Consider the following 22,000-nt stretch of genomic DNA (forward strand, 5'->3'; position numbering starts at 1 on the left):
TAGTGTATGGACTATCTAATGCTGCGTCCTACAAAGGCTTGTAACGTGGAATTTCAAACCTCTGACCAAAGAAAACACCCCCTCAACTAAGAATTCCTACTTGGAAAGCCATGAAGGTCTCCTTAACCCCGGGATCATCATCATAAAAAGTAAAACATCAGAAACCGAGCTAACAAAACACACTTTCATGTAGGGCTCCATGTTTTTACCCCCACTTAAGGTTTTGCACGGATGATTTATCACCATGGATGAACTTTTCTGTCGGTTCTCTCACACACACACACACACACACACACACACACACACACACACAATAATCCAAGCACAGTGAAGAGATACTGAATCTCCAGCTCTCATCAGTCACTCATGGTGCAGTGTACAACGCAGTCCAAGGCTTTATTTTTCATTTATATAATTATTTACATTTATAAACAATTAACAAGACAGGAGTGATGTAACTAATATCATTGCCTCTTTTCTTTTAAAACCTTTGCTCGTAAAACAGCTCAGTAAAATATATATAGACTTAAAAAAATACACATATATCCCGGAGAGAACATGTGTATGCATCATCACAACCCCGCCCACCCTATCCAACCCCGCCCCTCCCCTCCCCTTCATTAACCAGACACACCCCTTGCTTCCTATTGGCTTTATCATTTAATATGTATTTTCAAAATGCTGATTCTGGACTATTTCTCCTATTTGAAAACGTCGTATTCACGCAAGTCTGAATGAATTCGCCCGTCGTACCTTCGACTTAAACCACGTTGCCTACTGCTCAGCCGGCTAAGATCACGTTGATCGATTTTTCCTTGCTAGTTCGCGAGATGTTTTAGATTTGAACGTGGAATAACGCACAAACACGACCTGGCACATATAGGGTGTGGAGATTAAACGTCTCGAGTGTTCGCGTTTCACCGACGTGACTAACCTTGCTGCATAGACACTGTCGACGTTTTACACACAAACGCGGAGGAAGTTTTTAATGAAACGGCTTCACACCATGGAACAATCTGAAAGAGTGTTCTGCTATTCCATTCGCTGATACTGACATCACATTCAGTTCAAATATTGCTATGACTTTTTTTTTATTTCTTTTTTTTTTTTAAAAGGCTTTTTCTAGTAATCCTGAATATTTGTGCCATCCCCCAAATAATAAAAATCATCATAATAATAATAATAATAATAATAATAATAATAATAATCAAACCCTTATTATGGCAGCTAATGTTTTACTTTTTTAAAAACAGACACTCGTTAGAACAGGAATTTATCATATCCGTACACATGCCAGGACTATGATTTATGACAGTTTTACATAAAATTTAAAAAAAAAAATCACATTTCTAAAATATAGTCTTCACACCATAAACTATTTCGGATTGTTGTTGACATTACACTTTTTTTTTTTTTTTTTTTTTTCCTGAAAATAAAAAGGCTGGGATTTTTAAGACACCACACTGTGGTGAAGGGGTTTTTTTTTTTCCAGTTATCAAACACACACAACACTTTCCTCAGTGGATTCTTATTACTGAAGAATGCATTATTTAACACTAAGAGAGATGCAGTGTTTGAATGCGTGCGAAATAATCCGACAAGGTAAAAAAACCAAAATATATAATAATCGATCCGAATATTCTCCTAACACTCAGTGTTAATTATGGCTCTGTGTGATATGGTATTGACCGTTTGTGGTGTGCACTGTGTGTGTGTGTGTGTGTGCCGTCACATGGGACTGTATTTCCTCTTTTTGGCGTCTGGTGTGTCGCTCCTGTATTTCATCTGCAAAAGAGAGAAAAGAAAAAAAAAAAAAAACAACAACACACGAGTCATATGTTTGTTGCTCACGGTGTAGAACTGCAATTTAAAACACAGACAAAAATATCACAAAAATGAAAAGTGTATTTAATTATACACCGGTATTGTTCGGGGCTCAAATCCTAGAATCTCATAAAACCGAAGATAAGTGCTCAGCTCAGACTGGATTCTGCCTCACTTCCAAATTAGCCGTTTTATTTTCCTCACCTGCCTATCATACGACAACTACCGACCAGGAAGGGTGAAGGTGCTTGAACATGTGCTTCCTGTGAGACACGTGAAGCCATCACGCCACCCAAACTGCTGCATCACAGGGCAGCGTAACACACTCGGAAGAAAGCGCTATCGCCTTTTTCCGCATACGTGAGCTCAGAGACGCGCGTGATCGGCTAGCGTTTCTGTGACTGGCAGGGGAGAGAGGGTATGCCGTCAATCCCGCCCGGAGATTAACAGGGCTAATTTTCCCCAGAGGTCCCAATCTGCACAGGACAGGGTTAAAATATCTAGAGAGCCCGTTGGTCACGTGATCACGTTCTTTCCTGTACAGCCTGCGCTATAATCAGGAATCATCTGCACTTGCATGAAGACCGAGAGCACTGGATCACAACCAGAGACATGCATTTTAGGTTAAATGGTTACACTATCACATTATAATAGTTACTTTGGTAGCGTTCAAAGTCGAGTCAAACACAGAAGCCGGGCATTTTAGCCGACTTTGGAGCTCTATTTCTGCTTAAAATGTCATGTAATGATGTCCTGGGTGCTGCTACAGAGCTTTTCAGTCAATGATTTTCCCCTGGGTTAGAGGCTTTATTTATTCCAAACGTTTTTTAGAGAGAATTTATAACATTATTTATTTATATTTTCTGATATGGTGAACCTGTAGTACATTTTATTTACAATATTAAACCCGTGTGCATAGCAATTTTTGACAAAAGGATCAGAAGTTTTCTTTATTGTACAAAATGTTCCGAGAATCGAATCGTACAGCCAGTATCATGAATCGAATCGTGACTGGAGTGCATCACCCCTAAAAAATGTACATGTAAGGGTAAGTTTTAAAAATAAATAGATAAATAAATAAAAAAGTTCATTAAATGATGAGGGAGGAAAAATTACGGTTTTGCTCACCTGGCTCTCCATGCTCTCCTGCAGCACCTGTCGAGCTCTTCTCTGCTCGAGATTTTGCTAAAAAGTGAAGGAAAAGTGTGAAAATCATTTCGCTTCAAAGCACCGGGGTTACTGAGATATTTTATTCCCGACGCTAGTGAAATTTGACAGTTAACGCTGACGGGTTGCAGTGGTTGGGTGCGAGACAACTACCGGTGTTTATGCCCTGTTGCTCTTACTGTGGTCAGAATGGAATGCATTGCGTTAGGTAAAGTTGGTGGAGCGACACAAAAAGGGAGTGTGATGTTCAAAATCAGATGGGATTTGTTTAAAAAAAAAAAAAAAAAAAAAAAAACGCACATGCCTTTCGCCCTCTCCAGACTCGCTTTTAGAACGGACATAAGACAGTATTTTTCTTGTGCCGTTTCTCACAACCCAGACTGTAAATACTACAAAATACTTGCTCAAACGACATCTACAGCAAGTCCACGCCAGCTGTGGGACGCATCCTGTTTATTCACACGTGTGAGTGAGGAATAAACGCCATTCAAAAGTAACATCGCTATTATATCACAACAACAACAATATTCTTTCTCTTGCGGGACTTTCGTTTGCCGCTATACGTTTAGGTCCGGTCTCAAAAGACGAGCTCACGGACGTCCGCTGAAAGACTTAACAACTCTACGTACAACCGAATGAATAAAACCATACACAGTTTAAAGTGTAGCAGAAAATTGTTTTTACTGCTATTGGAGCTGGTGTGAAGCTGATTTTGTAGATAAAGCTCCTGTGTTATGGAGGGTTGTTTTTTTATTTATTTATTTATTTATTTATTTTTTACAACAGACATGGCACAGATCATATTTAGCAGAGATTTTGCAGAGGGGATTTTGCAGAATCCCCCTGAGATGCTTTTTAAACAGTATTAAAGGAGTTCCCACCTACGCCGGACTCTTATCGCCTGCTTTTCGGAATATTGAGTCGTCCGTTTAAAAAAAAAAAAAAACTTTTCTGCAAATAAAATGTTAGTTTTCTAATGAAAGAAATGAATACGTCGGCACGATCATATTTCACACCGATTTCACACGTTTAATCGCACACCTTCAGATCAAAAGCTTTTTAAGATCATGAGAAACATTTCAGTCCAGCGTCCACAAACTTTTGACCGGCCGTGTAGATGTAGAGAATATGTTCGCGCTTACAGGTTCAAAGTGACGTCGTGTGGAACAGCAGTACAGTATGTTTACCTTATGGAGCTCGGAGAGCTGCTGATGTCTGATTAAAGCTTCTTTACTGGGAAACTGTCTCCTGCAGAGTAAACACGCCAGTTTAGCCCAGTCTGTCATCCTCTCATCCCTCTCTCCTCCTCCCCCATCCTCTCCGTCCGTCTCTCCTCTGTACACCGACGCCGAACTCTGAGGAGGAGGACTCTGAAACACACACACACACACACACACACACACACACAATAAGCAAATGGACAGATAATGCTTAACAAAGTGACTAAATAAAAGAAAAATAATAATAGAATTAAATCTGTAAAATTATATACACACACACACACGCACATATACATATATGTATATTTTATATATATTAGTTAAAACAGCCCTAGTTACTTATGAAATTAAATAGATATACACACACCCTCTGAAGGAAATAAAAAATCAGGTTATGATTCTGTAGGTGCTATTGCCATTACTTTACGCTTCTGTTTTAATCTCTTTTTAATGTGTAAAAAAAAAAAAAAAAAAAAAACCCCAACAAAAAAACAAATCCTGCTCACCTCTCTTTCTTCGGGATGTTGTATGTGCTCCGACAGAATCTGCAATCGCTCTAACAGAGCACCCTGTGTAAAATAAATCCACACTTTATAGATTAAAAACACACAAACGTGTGATATAGCACACTCTCCGATCACTCCACAGTACTGCTGAATTCCTGAATCTGATTGGTCAGGAGGTGTTGATTCATTTTCTAGAACAGCAGCTCTGACAGTAGTGTAGCTGCAAATCACAGGTTTATATTAATGCACTTGTTCTAATACGTTTCCATAGTAACGGCTCGTTCAAAGGGACTCCAGCATTTAAAAAATGAATTTTAAAAAGGACCATTTAACAGAGAGAAATGTATAATCTTTAACACGGTGAAGTCTTCTGTGAGGAGTCGCGTAGTAAAGGTACGTTCACACATGCAGTGATTTTTGCCGGTCGTTGTACGTGAAGTCGCCAGTATGTCTTCCTACTACTGGTTGCCATAGTAACATTTATAAGTGGGTGGCGCAACTAGTATTTGACAACAAACCACGCACACATCTAGTTGGCAACAGGTGCCGTCGCTCATGTCGCCAGCGCTCCTTGAGAACGAATGGTCTCCCTGCGCTTTGTCGCTGCATCCGCGAATGTACCTTTACCGTTTTTGGAAGGAGTCTCCAGTGTCAGAGATTAAACCGTCAATTTCTTTACAGAGTTTGCGATGTACAGTGATGAGCTTCATTTCTGTCTTAATAACCACAAGTGAGAGAATAAAACGAAAGGCTGGTGAGGGAATGACTGTTTATAGCTGCTATATCACAAGTGATAACAGGAACTAACTTCGACGATAAACTACACGCTGCTGTTAAACACAGAGCACTGACTAAAGTGCGATACTAAGGACAGCCCTGAAACGGAAATGAGGACTACGCCAAACTCCACCTTCTTCTCCAGGATGGCGTATCCGGCGTCGGCGCTGGCCGATTCTCTGCGCTCGTCCGCGAGTCGAGCCTGCGTGAGAGCGGAAGAGGCCGAGCGAACGCTCTCCTTCTGCCGGTTCATACTTTTAGCCCAGCGCTCCATGTCTTTAGCAATCTGAAACACAAAGGCACACAGTAAGCGATGCTGAACAATACTATTTATACCGGTGGATGATGAATAGTGTTTGCTACAGCTCACCTGCTGCGCTGTCTTGGTTTTGGGTTTGTCCTTCTTGTCCTTCGTCGAAGCGGAGAGGTCAGAGGTCGTTGCCATAGCAGCAGGATCAGCACCGTCATTAGCAGCAGGAATGTAGGTGTGTTTCTCTCCGTCCCAGTACATGTACTGCTGAGTGTGAGGGTTATAGTAATACTGAGGGAGAAGAAAAAAAAAAAAAAAACGGAGGAAAAAAAAAATCATGATTTTCCTATAACGGCATGTCTTGAAGCGTTTCAATTCGTTAAAGATCGACCCGACATATTTCTTTATTCGTTTACAGTTACTTTTAATTTTGCGTATGATATTGCAGGTATAAAGAGCCGTTCCCGAAAAGCCACGTGTCAGAAAACTGACTCTTACAAAGTGCTGACACTGGAGACTCCTTCCATGCATGTTAAATTATTTTCTCCTTATAGAAAATGTAACCATATATACAATTAGTGCTGAAAGCTGCTGTTATTGAAAATTCATCAAAACCTGACCGATCGGATTTGAAAATTCAACCCTGCGAAAGAATTCAAAGTGGTTGAATTAAGCTGGTGGCGCTGACAGCACTTGGCCCAAATTTGCTCCTCAGAGAATGCTCCTTAGACCCTCCGTAATCAGTGTGCCAAATTTTTAAAAGATGGTTCTATGGGCTGCCACAGACACCCATGCCAGAAGAAGAAAAAGAAGAGGAAGAAGAATAACAATAAGAAAATGTAGAATAACAATAGGGTGTCTACGCACTTTCAGTGCTTGGCCCCCTAATGAGAAAAGTTAGAAAGATAAAGAACTCTAAGGGTTCTTCAGGGGTCCCTCTGGGGGAACAGTCATAGGTTTTATGTCAAAACAGAGTGTTTCCCTATCAGCAAGGGTACCAAGAAGAACCCTCACAAGGCTAAGCACCCTAAATGATCTATCTAATAAGCCCTTGGACGTATGGTGAGATGCACCTTACTACATCAGACGTAAAACATGTCCTTGGCTAGACTACATTATTAACATTAGAGATCAGCCTCCTCTAACACGATCCACTTTGCCATGCTTGCCTCATTTACCGACAAGAAATTAAGGATCATACCATTAGTGCATATTCACAGGGTGAAAAGTCAAGCTGCACATCACACCTTCAACAGCCAGTAACTGCACTTAACAGCCACGCTTCGTTTAAGTGCCTGTAGATCCACCTAATGCACTACATTAAAGTATTCCACTCTCTAAAGGGCATGAATGAGATCGCACTCTCCAATTAGAGTAACTCAGAGTGTGTGCGCGCCTAATACACGCTCACACCCGGCCTTTTAACAAGTACATAGTACATAGTTTCCGATTCCACTGCAGTTTTTTAAGCACTGTACAGGCTGTGCCACATATAATTGTGTAAGTGTGGTGTGTGTGTGTGTGTGTGAGAGAGAGCTTTCCCAGCCTATGAGATAAACACACACTCTCAGAGGAAGCTAAAATCTAGCAAATTTAAATAGTACAACTATCAGGGTCAGGCCTATATATATAAAATTCTAGGAGAATATTTTACCTGGGAGTTGGGATCGTAGTAAAGTCCAGTCAGAGGATCGTAGTAATAACCTGAGCTTTCATCATACTGATAAGTGGACACATCAGGATCAGCTGAAACAATAAAATACAACTAATCATCAAAATGAATGAAGCTGCCTGGGATTCAGCATTTAGAACTAAAAACCTCCTGTAAATCCATCCCTGATTGGGTGGAGGATAAAGCGGGAACTCACGGTACTGCTGACGCTCATACGCTGTTCCTGGTGTGGCAGGCTGAGGCTTTCCAACAATCTCCACCTACACACACACACACACACACACACACACACACACACACACACACATTTAAACAAACTATACTGCTACAGTTACAGGAAAACATTGAAGACAAAAGGTTTGCGTAAACAAGTGAATCGTTGAGAGAATCATTTAGCAAATGATTCACTTGTTCATTTACACAAGATGGTTTGCTTGAGGAAACAAGTGAATCATTAAAGAATCATTTAGCAAATGATTCACTTGTTTGTTTACAAAAGAAGGTTTGCTTTGAGCAAGTTAAGTCCACGATTTAGCAAATGACTCGCTTAATTATTTACTAAAAGGTTTGCTCGAGTGAACAAGTGAATCATTTAGAGAATCATTTAGCAAATGTGTTCATTTAGACAAAGCTAAGGCCTGGTTTATACTTCTGACACTGATGTCTATTCATATGGCGGACACTTTAATCCAAAGTGATGAACAATTTGGGTGAACAGATGAGGTTTAAGGGCCCGACACTCGAACAGGGGTGCAATTAAGGAGTTTTTACGCTTATTCCGAAATATATTTGTTGTAGTGTTACGCTGAAACCACTGATGAAACGGTCACAATATCGGACTTAAACCAATCAACGTTCTCTCAAATACACTCTTGTGATTAACGCACAACACCGAAGACATGCCCAAAGCGTCACTTCACTTACCCATGAACCCCCTGACGCAAAACACGCTTCGACACAGCAATAGAAACCAGCCTTAAGCTTAGGTACAGATGTGCATGAAAGTGTGGGTAGTTGTACCTGGTTTGGCTGTGTGCTGACAACTTGTGAGTGTGTCTGTATGAGCGCAGAACTGACTGCTGCGCCTTCGGTTACCGTGGGAACCAGAGCAGCTAAAGGAAATAGAAAAAAATAATAATACATACACATGTTAGTAAAGGCAATTAAAACAGTTCTCATCAGTGTACGTAATATTCCATTCTGTATCTCACCTGTAGTCACGCTTCCCCCTTCATAGGCACCTATTAACCCTGGAGCAGAATTTGTCACGGGGCCTGTCCCGACAACAGCCCCGGCCCCTTGATAGCTGACTGCCTCTGCGGCAACTCCTTCTGGTCTCTGCTGCGTGAACGCAGATGTTGCTGCCCCCTGCTGGTACACACTCACGTCTCCTCCTGCGGAAAGCTGAAGTGTGAAACGGGAAAGCCCGAGTTAATTCTTCGATATTTAGTGAAGTATGAAAAATGCGATACGACAAATGGCTGGATGGGAAACGTGTCGGTTTAATTTGATGTAAACTGGTTACGATATTAAAACAATCACAATTAAACAGACTTGTGAAATGATTCAGAGGAAAAATGAACTGGATTTATTTCAATATACATGCATGTGTGTGAGTGTGAGAGACCTGGGAAACAGCCCACTGTGCTGCAGCAATGGCTGTACTTGCTACTGTAGCTGCACTCACACGACTGCTGTCAGTCACACACACCTCGCTGAGAAAGACACAGAATAGACAAGAGAGAGAGAGAGAGAGAGAGAGAAAAAGAGAGGCATGAACAGTGAAAAAGTGAATGAGCAGATATTACAGTTATCATCAGTTAGTTTTTCCAGGCACATAAAACATGACACTGGGTCAAGTGTTGCTCTTTCTGCTCTTTATAGATGGATTATGAGGCTTTGTTGAGTCTCTAATGTCCCTTGTGTACTTGTGGGAGGTTTGTGTACCGTTTTGAGCCCTTGGCGAACTCCACAGTCACACTTTTCCCATCGATGGACAGCGGAGGCTGAAGAGCCTGAAGGATCTGCAGCAGCTGAGACGCCTCCTGCGGGAAACAAACACAGCCTGGCCGATGAAGCAAAATCAGCAAGAGTTGTTATTGAGTAAAAACTTGACAAAGAAATGATCGATATTAATTTTTGATGATTTTTTTTTTTGGGGGGGGGGGGTGACCGACCCGGTAAAGGTATGTGTATGGTAAAAGCGGAATTTGGACGCCTTTTGTTTTATACGCAGGTATATAAAATATACAGGTGTATGTTCACCTTTTTGGATCATCTTCTTCAGAATGTTCAGAACATACCTTTCAGATAAATACTGATAATAAATGAACACAATCAGGTGTTATCCAGTCCATACAGGATTTCTGAGGTTTTTTGGGGGGATTGTCATGCCCAAAAATGCTTGATTTTGCTGCACCCTTTTTCAAATTTATAAAAAAAATTTTTGTGAAAAACTATTTGAATTGGCAAAAATCGCACAAAATCGTTTCAGCAGTGACGCTTGTTGGTAAATGAGACCTTTGGGCTGTACTCGTGTTCGACTGTGTTTACTGGGGTTTAAAGCGTTTTCAGTGTTAACCTTACAGAACCTCCACGCGGACCGACTTTCTTTAGTAAATTATATATTGGTTAAACCCTTAAATTATTAGCGCCTTCAAATCGGCAGCGAATCTCGAGCAACTAATGACACTGCACGATAATACCTCGAACACAAAGTGAAGTGAAAGATATACAGCTAACGAATCTGATTTTCACAGTTTTAAGACGTAACGGCGAACGCTACGTATAAAAAGTCCTTCGAAGGATGGTGTGTTGGATGCACGTGAGGATACCGTACCACGATGGTGGTGAGCTGCACGAAGGCGAATCCACGATTCAGCTGCGTCTGTTTATCTTTAATGAGCCGAACGTTGGAGGAAGACAGAGTAGCGAATGGCGCCAGAGACGACAAAATGGCCTCCAATGTGGTGTGAGGACCGAGATTCCTGAGGATTAGGGCTAAGATCAAAACACACACACATTAGCGATACAATTAAACATTATTATAACAGGGGCGAGGTCAACACTGCTTATCTTGTTGTTTTTTTCCCATGTTTATTATCCAATAAAACTTGGTGTTGAGGCTGTAAACAGGTCGGAGGGACGTACTGTCGTTTGCTGCCTCCGCGGTCTGAGACGACGCGGCGATGTTGAGCAGAGGGCTGGCTGTCTGATAGATGGTAGGAAGAGGCAGTAAGCCCTGTGATGAGTCCTTCAACTGCCTCTGGGGTAAATCTTTTTGCAGCACGGCCAGTTTGTGCTCGGCGTCTGAAGGGCGAGACAGGAAGCAGACGCGTTCGTCCATTTGATATGAATGGAAAAATACTACTAAGGGGTTCCCAAACTAGGGGTCACGACCTCACATGGGGGTTGCTTGATTTACAAACGGGGCCACAAAAGAAACCTCTTTTGCATCATTTATTTGTTCTGCAAATTAATATTAGCATTATTGAAGAAGGATTTTGTGCGCTAATATTTTGGAGTCAAATTCAGACAGGGCTCATCTAAATGAATAGGGGATGTATTATATCCTGACATGTTGCACTAGTCTAGGTGAGTAAAAAAAAACAAAAACAAAATAATAATAATAATAATTTCCCTGTCCACATACTTTTTAATATACGTACAGAAGATTAGATTTGAGATTGAGGTTCATGACAACAATCACGACGACGGCGGAAAGCTTTCCGAGAGACAGAGCTCAGTGAGTTTATCGCTGTGCACGGAGCTGCAAAAACTCATAACGTCCAATTTGGTGTCTTTTTTTACCCAAAAAGTTTACGAATCTCTGGATTAACATAAGAGATATGCACATAGATCATAAAGTATGCAGGATGTGTGTGTGTGTGTGTGTGTGTGTGTGTTTTCCCCCTCTATTTTTTTTTACCTGATTTTGGAACTCCACATTTGAAACATTTCTCCCTTCGCTTGAAGTTCTGCACTCCGCACTGAAATTTAACAGACAACATATTAGCCAAAACTAAACCAGGAGTAAACGACCATAAACGTCAACACTAGGCCAACATGAAATACTGCATCATTCAAACTCTTCTAAGCATCACCTACGCTATCCTCGCTTTCGAGTTGGAAGCAGGCAGGCTTCTCGTAAACTCATGGGTCACAAGACATCGATTACTGTTCCTGAACGGCAGCTCTAAAGGAGCTGGCTGTAGTTCAAAGGCTTAATATTAGCGCGCTTGTTTTAACATGCGATCGTTTCTATAGTGACGGCTTGTCGTCAGCGCTTTGTAAGAGTCAGATGTGGCGCTGTGACTTTTCGGGAGTTTTGGGACATGGGAAAGTCTTCGCGGTTTGATAACTTCTTTCGTGGACGTTCCACGACGTTAACTGTAACTACAAATGGATAAAAAAAAGAAATACAATGTGTTCTTCTTTAATAAATAAAAAAACTGCAGTGATGAAGGAAGAAACGAAACACTTCAGGATGCGCTGGCATTGGAAACTTTGGGATGGCAATAATAATAATAATAATAATAATAACTCACTTCATCACACGTCCCCCAGATCTTTGATTATTTTCCCAATAACAGCACACACCAAAGTGTTTTATTCCATACATAATCGTCTGTCATGCAGCAAACAGGAATAATGCACAACATTGCACATGACTGGAAATAAAGTGAAGGAAAAAACCCCAAAAACAAACAAACAAACAAACAAACAAACAAAAACAACAACATGTAGATTACTCCGTGTGTGTACCTTGTTACAGAGCCAGTCCTCGTTAGCGCGTGGCTTTGGGTCACTATAGTGCATAGACACTCTGTGTCCAAGAACAGTGAGCACTCTCTGATGGACGGAAAAAGAATGAGAGAAGAAGGGGAGAAGAGAAAATATGGCAGTCAGGGTCAAAAAACAAAAGAAGAAAACATTACAGACCTCAGCTCACAAAAAGAGAGAGAGAGAGAGAGAGAGAGAGAGAGAGAGAGAGAGAAGGAGAGAGAGAGAGAAGGAGAGAGAGCGAGAGATCACCTTCAGCCAGAGAAAAATGGGACGGACGTGCCAGCCTCTCTCGGCCATTACCACTTCACCACCCCTCGACTTCAGGGGTAACACGCGAAATAAACCCGCATTTCTTTCACTTCCCATCCACAACACGTCTTTCTGAACAGGCGAGTAGACACGCCTCCTTGTCCTGATTGGTCAGGTGTTGGTGGTTCACATGTAGCAAAATTTACCATGAAGGCCATAACTTTTTCAGTAGGTATTCTACTATACTAATGATACAATTTCTTCTAACATCAAAGCAAAAAAATAAATAAAATCGTATGTATTACGACAGCTTGAAGAAAAACACTCCAGTGACTAATGTGCACGCAGTGTGTGTGTGTGTGTGTGTGTGTGTGTCTGTGTGTGAAGTGACCTGGTTGGTCTCCATCCAGCGGCTGGCCTCCTGCAAGTGATTAAACTCGACGAAGGCGAATCCTCGGCTCTGACCTGCACACACAGCGCCGAGCCACAACAACACAACACAACATCGCAGTGAGGGGTTAATGCACTCACTCGGACAGAGAGAGAGAGAGAGAGAGAGAGAGAGAGAGAGAGAGAGAGAGAGGTTTTATGTCCGTGTGTGCGCATAGATGGAATAGATAGAGACCCACTGGTTTAGATTCACTCATTGCTTTCTTAACAGAGACACACTCACACTCTCTCTCTCACACACACACACACACACACACACACACAAAAGAAACGTCATATGGTCAGTCAGATTTTCCCAAAACCTCAAACTTTCAAACTACACTTCAATGCGATGTGCTTCCTCCACATTCAGCCTCATTTACAGACAGATCCCGTGTCATACTTACTGAGAGAGGATCCTCCTCTTCTGCCTCCAGGTCTTTACACAAAATGAACAAAAAAAAAAGGAGGAAGAAAAAAGAATAGCAAAAAAGGACGATTCCAACACATAACACAGGCCTGAGTGTGTGTTAAGAAGCGGACAGACGGAATTCACATGGCAGGAAAATTTGTTTTTATATGCAATAGCAGAAAAATCTCATTTGCTTCCTTTAGTTCAGCTGAACGGAAGAGTGTGGCTCGTCTCGTCTCGTCTCGTCTCACCCTAACTCAGGACAGTGTGTATCCAGACGTAAACCTAGCGTGACAGTAGGAGTATCTCTGGTGGGGATTATATTTGCGCTGCGTTCGACTTACCTCGGAATCATGCCGTATTCCGACCTCCGCGTGTACGAGCTAAAAAGTATGTGTGTGTTAGGGGGCAAACACAGACGGCTCTGTGTTCTTTTCTTAGCGACTGGCTAGCCGGCTAGCTGTGATGTGCGTTACCGGTCAAATGTTTACACACACTTATTCGTTATTTATTTACCCCACCACACACATTTTAGAATAACAATAAAGTCATCAAAACTCTGGAGTAACACAAATGGAACTATGGGAATTTTGTTGTGATAAAAAAAAAATATATGATCAAAATAATTTACTATTTTAGCGTCTTCAAAGTCGACGCCCTTTTCGCCTAGAATTTCCAGAAATGTATTCTTGGCGTTTTCTCGAGGAATTTCCCGGAGATGATTTTTAAACAGGATTAAAGGAGTTCCCACCGACGCTGGACTCTTATCGCCTGCTTTTCGGAAATATTTCGCTCCGAGTCGAAATATTTTTTTTTAAAAATAAATTTTTTAAATAAAATGTTATTTCGCTAATGAAAGAAATGAACACGTTGGCCGGAAATTTCCGGAGTCACAAGTTTGAGTCGAACACAGCAGTAGATTAGATGTAGCAGGACTAAACTCCTGAGCAACACGTATTATCTGGACGGTTGCTATGATTCGATAACGCTGCACAGAGCAGCGCAGACTGTACTGGAGGAGACAACATCAGCGATGCTTCACCTCCTAACGTGAACATGGCTTTTCAGGGAGTGTGCGAGACACGTGAAGGTTCAGAAACGGAAGATGCAAAAGGACGTGACTGTGAAAAAGATTTACGCATCCGGAGATCTCACACACACGCACGCGCGCACACACACACACACGCACACACACACACACACACACCACACTGAGTTACAAAGACCTACAGTTTAAAAAGGTTTTCCCAAAACTCATGGGTGGAATTGAAAGATAAATAAATAAATAAATAAATATATATATGTGAACCTAAAACATCTGCTGGATTGAGATTTTGGAAAAAGAAGGGGGGGAAGCCAAAAGGCCTCATGGGAAAATTCTCTCACCTGAAGATTTGTTCCGCATCAGTCGAACATCTCGAGGCTGAATCCCCTGAACCTGGAGTAGGGCTCGGATCTGACACACACACACACACACCTTCCACTGAATATATAACATAAACTTGCAAAAATAGTACAATGTATCAATAGAATTTTTACTTACATAAACACCAATATATATACATATACATACATACATACATACATTATATATATATATATATATATATATATATATATATATATATATATATATATATATATATATATATATATATGTTAACCTTACGCATACAATAAACACAAAATAGGAATTAAAACATCTGGAAAAGCAGGATATCATTAAAACATTAATGTTTTATATATTTGAAAATATATTAAAATTAAATCCAATAATTAAAAAAAAATAAATTTAATATATTTGTTTTTACTATATCTGAATTATGATTTATATATGTAAATATATTTTTATACATTAATTTAACTCAATAAGAAAAATTTTTTATTTTCCCAATAATTCAGTAAAAAAAAAAAAAAAAAAAAAAAAAACACAAGACATTTATAATTTATTAGCATCTAAATGAATGAAATGTAGCATACAGAAGAGACTGTGTGTGTGTACCTCGTTGGTGGTGGCGTCGGGTGGTAGCATCCTCAGCATGATGATGTTGCTTGGTTTCTGGTCTTCAGCTCTGTAATCATGATCCCGCAGCTCCGAGTCCTCCACACTCGACTCTCTCCTGTAACTCATCTCTCCGTCCTCATCCCTCCATCCGCACTGCTGCTGGAGAGGACACCGAAACGTCTCAGATTTCAGAACTAACCGTTATTAAAGAGAGGAACCTTTAGGAGAGGTCCCACCTGCCGGATTTAACTCATCCACATTTATAAAAACACCATTACAAATTTTGTCCAGGTATATTTTTAAACTAGTACTACTAACACTAACAGTATTACTAAAAACAGAGAACTAAATAACTAAAGCTAAATTAGATTTGCATTTCCTGAAGGAAACACACAGGGCTCGAAAGGAGAAAAGACCTGAAAAGAAAGTAGGTTTTAAATATAAAGCAAAATAATAATAATAATAATAATAATAATAATAATAATAATGGGCAAAGCTTGTTATGCTTATTAACAGTGTAGCTATGGTATTTCAAGTGACTGTTAGGATGTTGTGAAGCTGTTGCTAAGGTGTACCATGTGGTTGAAGGGAAGAAAGAAAAAGAACGACAAAAAAGAACGAATAAAAAGCAAGCAAGCAAGTGTAAACAAAGAAAGAAAGAAAGAAGCAAGAAAGCAAGTGTACAGAAAGACAAAAAAGAAAGAAAGCATAAAGAGGAAGAATAAAAAAAGCAAAAAAAAAACAAAGACAAAGAAAGAAAGAAAGGCGAGCGTAAAGAAAGGCAAAAAAAGAAACAAGAAAGGAAAATAACAGTAAGAAAGCAAGTGTAAAGGAAGTCATAAAAGAAAGAACAAAGCAAGCGAGCATAAAAGTAAACACTAACTGAAATCAGAAACAAGTAGTATACATCACTCAGACTTTTGAAAAAAAAATTCTGAATAATAATTTATTATTATTAACAACAATAACACGTCCCATGACTCCCACCCTTCTTGATCTGGAATATTTTTCCTCCTCCGCTTGTCCTCCGTCTCTCCTCCAGTCTTCTGATCTGCGTCTGTAGCGCTCATAGTCTCGCGCGTGGACATCGTGCTCGTGCTCGTCCTCGAACCGAAGGTCTCTCTCCTCCTGCTCGAAGTGCGTGTGGGAATTCGAAAAGCCGCTGCCTCGTCGGGGTCCGTCTCCGCCCTCTCGGTTTCCTCTCCCTCTGAACCGATTTTCATCAAACTCACCGCGTCCGTGCTGTCGGTCTTTACTTACACCTTCGCTTTCGTCATATCCGCCGTCGCGCGAGTATCCGCGGTAGTCCACGTCTCTGTAATCGTGATCCTTGATTTCTGCATGCCCCATACGATCACAGCGTCCGCTCCTAAAACCCGGAGACAAACAGTTCACACGTCGCCAAACACTACGACGCACAGGGCTGGTTTAAAACGGCTTTAAGGCACCAAAAGACACATTGTGGACAGGAAGGAAATGTTCACGATGTCTCCTGTACTCTAAATGTAGCCCATGAGCCAGGATATGCTTATGTTATGTAGTCACAATGTTATGGAACTACCAGTTACAGCGTCGTGCGACCGTACAAACAAACAATACTTTTCAGCAAAGTCGTGCGTAAATGTTTGCGTAAGAAAAACCAAGCTAAAATTTTAGTACATAAAAAGGGCAAAGCTTTTTCATCCATAAAGTGCAAAGCGCATTCCTGACACGGCTCATTTGCATTTGGCGACGCCCACAAAACTCCATAAAAGGTCAAGTGAACAGATATCTTTGAGCACGAAATGAACAATCAGGGTAAAGGCTAAAAACAAAAAAAAAATGTTTAAAAAAAAAAAAAAAAAAAGAGTGGAAGTTTTTTTTGACTTGCTACTCACTATCATTTATGCCAAAAAAAAAACATTTAAATAAAATATATATAAATAATGCAGTCCCTCCAAGATTTAACGATTTTGCGATCGCAGAAACGAACGGGAAATCAAGCAAACACCGCAATATTCGGAGGAGCTTGCGATTTTTCAATATTACCGCAGATTTGCGTCGAGACGCGCCATGTGACGTCATCACGACGCGCATTCACCAGAAGCCCTCTTCGATCCACGTGTGTCGAACACGAGCACAGCTAAAAGGTGTCATTTACCAACAAACATCACTACGAAAGACAATTCCGTGCGATTGCGAAAATTCGAGTCGTTTTTCCGCAATGAAAAGCACAAAAAAAAACTCTGCAATTTGCATCGCAATTTTTGGAAAAAATAAAAAAGCAACAATAAAAGAATTTTAAAAGATTTTTGGCCGCAACAATAATAAAAAAAAAGCTCTGCGAAATCCTGTACGGACTGAATAATACTACTACTACTACTAATAATAATAATAATAATAAGCGAGCGCTACATCTTCCATCAGCCGAGGCGTTTGTTTACAGGTTGCCCAACTGGCCCAAACTCCGTTTATACGCCGCCGTTTCGTTCGTCATCATTTGGCTTTATTCGTGTTGCCTCACTTTCTTTATTTTTTATACTTTACCATTAATACCAGCAATATAAAAATCTTCTCGATGACACCCTTAGTCCCTGACCTAGTGAACTAGCACGAGGATGCGTTTTTGGATAAAGACTAAATTAAAAATATGCAATTTCATCTCGATTTCGCATATTCCAGATATAAAAGTGCAGTAGCGCTTTGAAGTCAATCGAGTCGAGGTTTATATTAATCGGTCTTCGGGTGTGTACGTTTACAGACACCCGGGAGCATGAGTAGGTTACGAACGTTCCCGTCCTAGCCCCCCGGATAAAAACCCGGATTATTATCGTAGCATCTACGGCGACTTTACGTTTGACTCACCCTTGTACAATCTGCGCGCTGTTTGATGATAATAATAATAATAATAATAATAATAATAATTCGAGAAGGATGTTTCACTCACCGCCTCCCGTAATCCATGATCAGTAACAGAAAGTGTCCGCCGTCTCCTCCTCCTGACACAAGAACACACAAAACACTCACGTTATTAAAGAAAGGTCTACGTCGGCACGGTTTAGTTCTCGAGTCTGATTGGTCAGAAGGTGTTTATGATGCAAGAAGTAAAACACAACAGGGTTCGAGTGCGATGCGGCCTGGCGTAAACCAGGGGGTCTTTTCCAAACACAGCACATCCCTGAGCGGTCTATTCCATTCATAATCCCATTTAATCCAACTTGCCAACTATTACATTTTCTTATTAATTAAAGAATGACCTGTGACTTTTTATTTGTTTTTTTATTATTATTTTTTATCCATTTTGAGTTACATTTAATGTTATGGAACGTCTGGGAAACAAATTCCTCTTATCACCTTTTTGTTTGTTTGTTTGTTTGTTTTCCTGTCATGAAATTGTAAAAAGAAAAGAAAATAAAAAGGAAACCCAGTCAGCTGATGCCAGGAAAGATAGTTTGATAGCTAATATGAGGAAAGTTAATTACAGTTAAATTAGTAACTTCAATAACTGTAACGCTATCTGGTAAATAAAACTGACACCTAAATACCTAGTTATTAACAGTCATAGCTAATACAGTTAGCTAGCTAGTCACTGGTTAGATAGCTAGTAAAAATATATATATATATATATATATTTAAGTTTTTTAAAGAGTATACTCAGCTAGTTTGGATTTAACTAGTGATAACTAACATTAAAGTGACCTAGTGGACGTCAGTAAGGCTAATATAACTAGCTAGCTAGAGACGTGCCGTAGACGTGGCTAACTCTAGCTAGCTAATATCAACGAAAGGAGTTAACTGACTACACAGTTAGCAGTCTAGCTAGTACTAACTAAAAGTAGCTGACGTCAGCTACTAACAACTCAGTTACTAATATCAACAGTTTGTATAAACCGCGAAGACGAGAGCGCTAGAGAGCTAACTAGCTAGCTAGCTAACACACCGTGGCATTAGCCTGCCTAGCAACGCTTCTACAGTCGCGTGCATAGCTTTGTTAGCGTTACTAGCCAGCTAAAGAACCAAATAAAAGCTCATATGTGGCGAACAGAAGTAGAAAATCAAGTCGTTATTAAGCGCTGGTGATATTTAAGCTCTTACCTTTATTAAATAAAATAGATGTGTTTAGGAGATTCCGCGTAGTAGTGCGAGTCCTACTACTGTGGCTAACAGGAGGGTTGCCAGATCTCAACTAAATCACCACTTGTGCACAACTCGGAGTAGTGATGTTACAGGAAAACAATCAACGACGAGTTGATTGTTTGCCTATGAAGAACACCCTGGAGTGATTTATTCCGCGTATTCCACAGCTCTTCGTCATTTATTAAAGAGTTGTACTGTATCAGTGAATGACACGTCCATCCATCCATCTTCTATACCGCTTTATCCTTTTCAGGGTCACGGGGGAACCTGGAGCCTATCCCAGGGGGCATGGGGCGCAAGGCGGGGTACACCCTGGACAGGGTGCCATTCCATCGCAGGGCACAATCACATAGACACTCACACACCCATTCATACACTACGGACACTTTAGACACGCCAATCAGCCTACCATGCATGTCTTTGGACTGGGGGAGGAAACCGGAGTACCCGGAGGAAACCCCCGCAGCACGGGGAGAACATGCAAACTCCGCACACACAGGGCCACAGCGGGAATCGAACCTCCGGCGCTGGAGGTGTGAGGCGAACGTGCTAACCACTAAGCCTTCTTACAAAAGATTTGAACTTAGTGTTTTGATGATGGTGGTGTTGATCGGCAGCATATTTCTACTGAATTATCTAGCTACATAAATACGACCTAAACATCATCAGAAGTCCTAAAAGTGGATAAAGAGAACCCAGTTAAACAAATGAGACAATAATATTATACTCGGTCATTTGTTTATTGAGGAAAACGATCCAATGTTGCATATCTGTGAGGGGCAAATGTATGTGAAGCTTTGCTTTCACTATCTGGTGTGACCTGCTTGTGCAGCAATTACTGCAACTAAACGTTTGGGGTAACTGTTGATCAGTCCTGCACATCGGCTTGAAGGAATTTTATCCCGTTCCTCAGTACAGAACAGCTTCAGCTCTGGGATGTTGGTGGGTTTCCTCACATGACCTGCTCGCTTCAGGTTCTTCCACAACATTTCTATTGGATAAAGGTCAGAACTTTGACTTGGCCATTCCAAAACATTAACTTTATTCTTCTTTAACCGTTCTTTGTGTGCTTGCGGTCGTTGTCTTGCTGCATGACCCACTTTCTCTTAGTGATTCAGATCACAGACAGATGTCCTGATATTTTCCTTTAGAGTGTGCTGGAATACTTCAGAATTAATTGTTCCATCAATTATGGCAAGTCGTCCAGGTGCAGAGGCAGTAAAACAGCCCCGAACCATGATACAACCACCACCATGTTTCACAGATGGGATAAGGTTCTTGTGCTGGAATGCAGTGTTTTCGTTTCTCCAAACATAATGCTTCTCATTTATCCAGAAAGTTCTATTTTGGTCTCATCCATCCACAAAACATTTTTCCAACAGCCTTCTGGCTTGTTCTCGTGATCTTTAGCAAACTGCAGATGTGCAGCAGTGTTCTTTTTGGAGAGCTGTGGCTTTCTCCTTGCAACCCTGCCATGCACACCATCTCCTGATGGTGGACTCATGAACATTAACATTAGCCAGTGTGAGAGGGACCTTTAGTTGCTTAGAAGTTACCCTGGGATCCTTCGTGACCTCACGGACTATTACACGTCTTGCTCTTGGAGTGATCTTTGTTGGTCTCCACTCCTGAGGAGGGTAACGACCGTTTTAAATTTCCTCCATTTGTACACAGTCTATCTGACTGTGGATTGGTGGAGTCCAAACTCTTTAGAGATGGTTTTGTAACCTTTTCCAGCCTGATGAGAATCAACATCTCATTTTCTAAGGTCCTCAGAAAACTCCATTGTTTGAGCCATTATACACTTCCACAAACATGTGTTGTGAAGATCAGACTCTGATAGATCCCTGTTCTTTAAATCAAACAGGTCACTCACTCACCTGATCATCATCTCATTGATGGAAAACACCTAGCTCTAATTTCACCTTCAAATTAAACTGCTAATCTTAGAGCTTCGCATACTTTTTCCACTCACACATATATAATATTGGATAATTTTCCTCAAAAATACATAAATAAATGACCAGGTATGATATTTTCTGTCTCATTTGTTTAATTGGGTTCTCTTTATCTACTTTTAGGACTTAAGCACCACTAAATAAAGGGCATGCACTAAGTAAATAAATGTGTATTGACTGCAGGGATTTCACAAACGTTTTACTTTATCCACAGAGACTTTAATTCTTTTTATTTTCAGTTTTTTCCCCCCAGCAGCAACACCACAGAAGCAGCAGAGAGAGAACCACATTCACTTGCTCACAGCTCGACATTCTTGAAGTTCCCTCCTCCAAAGCACGACCAAAGCCAGTTGTTTGAGGTCAAGATGCTGGATTTAGAACCATGAAGAACGGGCTAGCCGTTATGTTTTGAAATGTGTCTTGGTGACACGCCACCTCTACAGCCGCACGCTTTTGCAGTGAGTGAAGCAAAAAACGCCGATCATCTGTAGGCGGTCTAATACGCCACTCCGAAATTTCCTACAAGCGTTCCATTGTGTTTAGATCTGGTGAACGTGGAGGCCATAGTATATGATTTGCATCCTTTTTCTCATCATTAAAACATTCAGTGAGCCCTTGTGTTCTGTGGGT

At 40.8% G+C, this 22,000-nt stretch overlaps 1 protein-coding gene across 2 annotated transcripts; it reads right to left on the bottom strand.

Annotated features, from left to right (window-relative positions):
- Nucleotides 1-372: 372 nt before the first annotated feature.
- Nucleotides 373-19,457, bottom strand: rbm10 (RNA binding motif protein 10). 2 transcript variants are annotated; one of them, XM_053642798.1, is made up of 22 exons: nucleotides 19,371-19,457; nucleotides 18,223-18,274; nucleotides 16,284-16,665; nucleotides 15,294-15,452; nucleotides 14,678-14,747; nucleotides 12,842-12,915; nucleotides 12,181-12,267; nucleotides 11,345-11,405; nucleotides 10,567-10,725; nucleotides 10,256-10,416; nucleotides 9,364-9,461; nucleotides 9,044-9,131; nucleotides 8,628-8,820; nucleotides 8,437-8,528; nucleotides 7,613-7,676; nucleotides 7,399-7,490; nucleotides 5,865-6,035; nucleotides 5,628-5,780; nucleotides 4,718-4,780; nucleotides 4,179-4,361; nucleotides 2,953-3,009; nucleotides 373-1,785 (listed from the first exon to the last, which is right to left on the bottom strand). In XM_053642798.1, exons 2-22 carry the CDS (start codon nucleotides 18,237-18,239, stop codon nucleotides 1,729-1,731), a joined length of 2,481 nt encoding a protein of 826 aa, XP_053498773.1. In that variant the 5' UTR covers nucleotides 18,240-18,274; nucleotides 19,371-19,457; the 3' UTR covers nucleotides 373-1,728. The 2 variants fall into 2 exon arrangements, with proteins under 2 accessions (XP_053498773.1, XP_053498772.1); XM_053642797.1 differs by having other exon boundaries at nucleotides 15,294-15,455.
- Nucleotides 19,458-22,000: the final 2,543 nt, after the last annotated feature.

This window comes from Ictalurus furcatus, chromosome 15 (assembly GCF_023375685.1).
Source record: "Ictalurus furcatus strain D&B chromosome 15, Billie_1.0, whole genome shotgun sequence".
Taxonomy (NCBI): Eukaryota; Metazoa; Chordata; class Actinopteri; order Siluriformes; family Ictaluridae; genus Ictalurus; species Ictalurus furcatus.

Coding starts and splice junctions, on each gene's coding strand:
- rbm10 (XM_053642797.1), bottom strand. Junction 4,362..4,717: donor AACATCCCGAAGAAAGAGAG/GTGAGCAGGATT, acceptor TGTGTGTTTCAG/AGTCCTCCTCCTCAGAGTTC. Junction 3,010..4,178: donor AGCTCTCCGAGCTCCATAAG/GTAAACATACTG, acceptor TTCACTTTTTAG/CAAAATCTCGAGCAGAGAAG.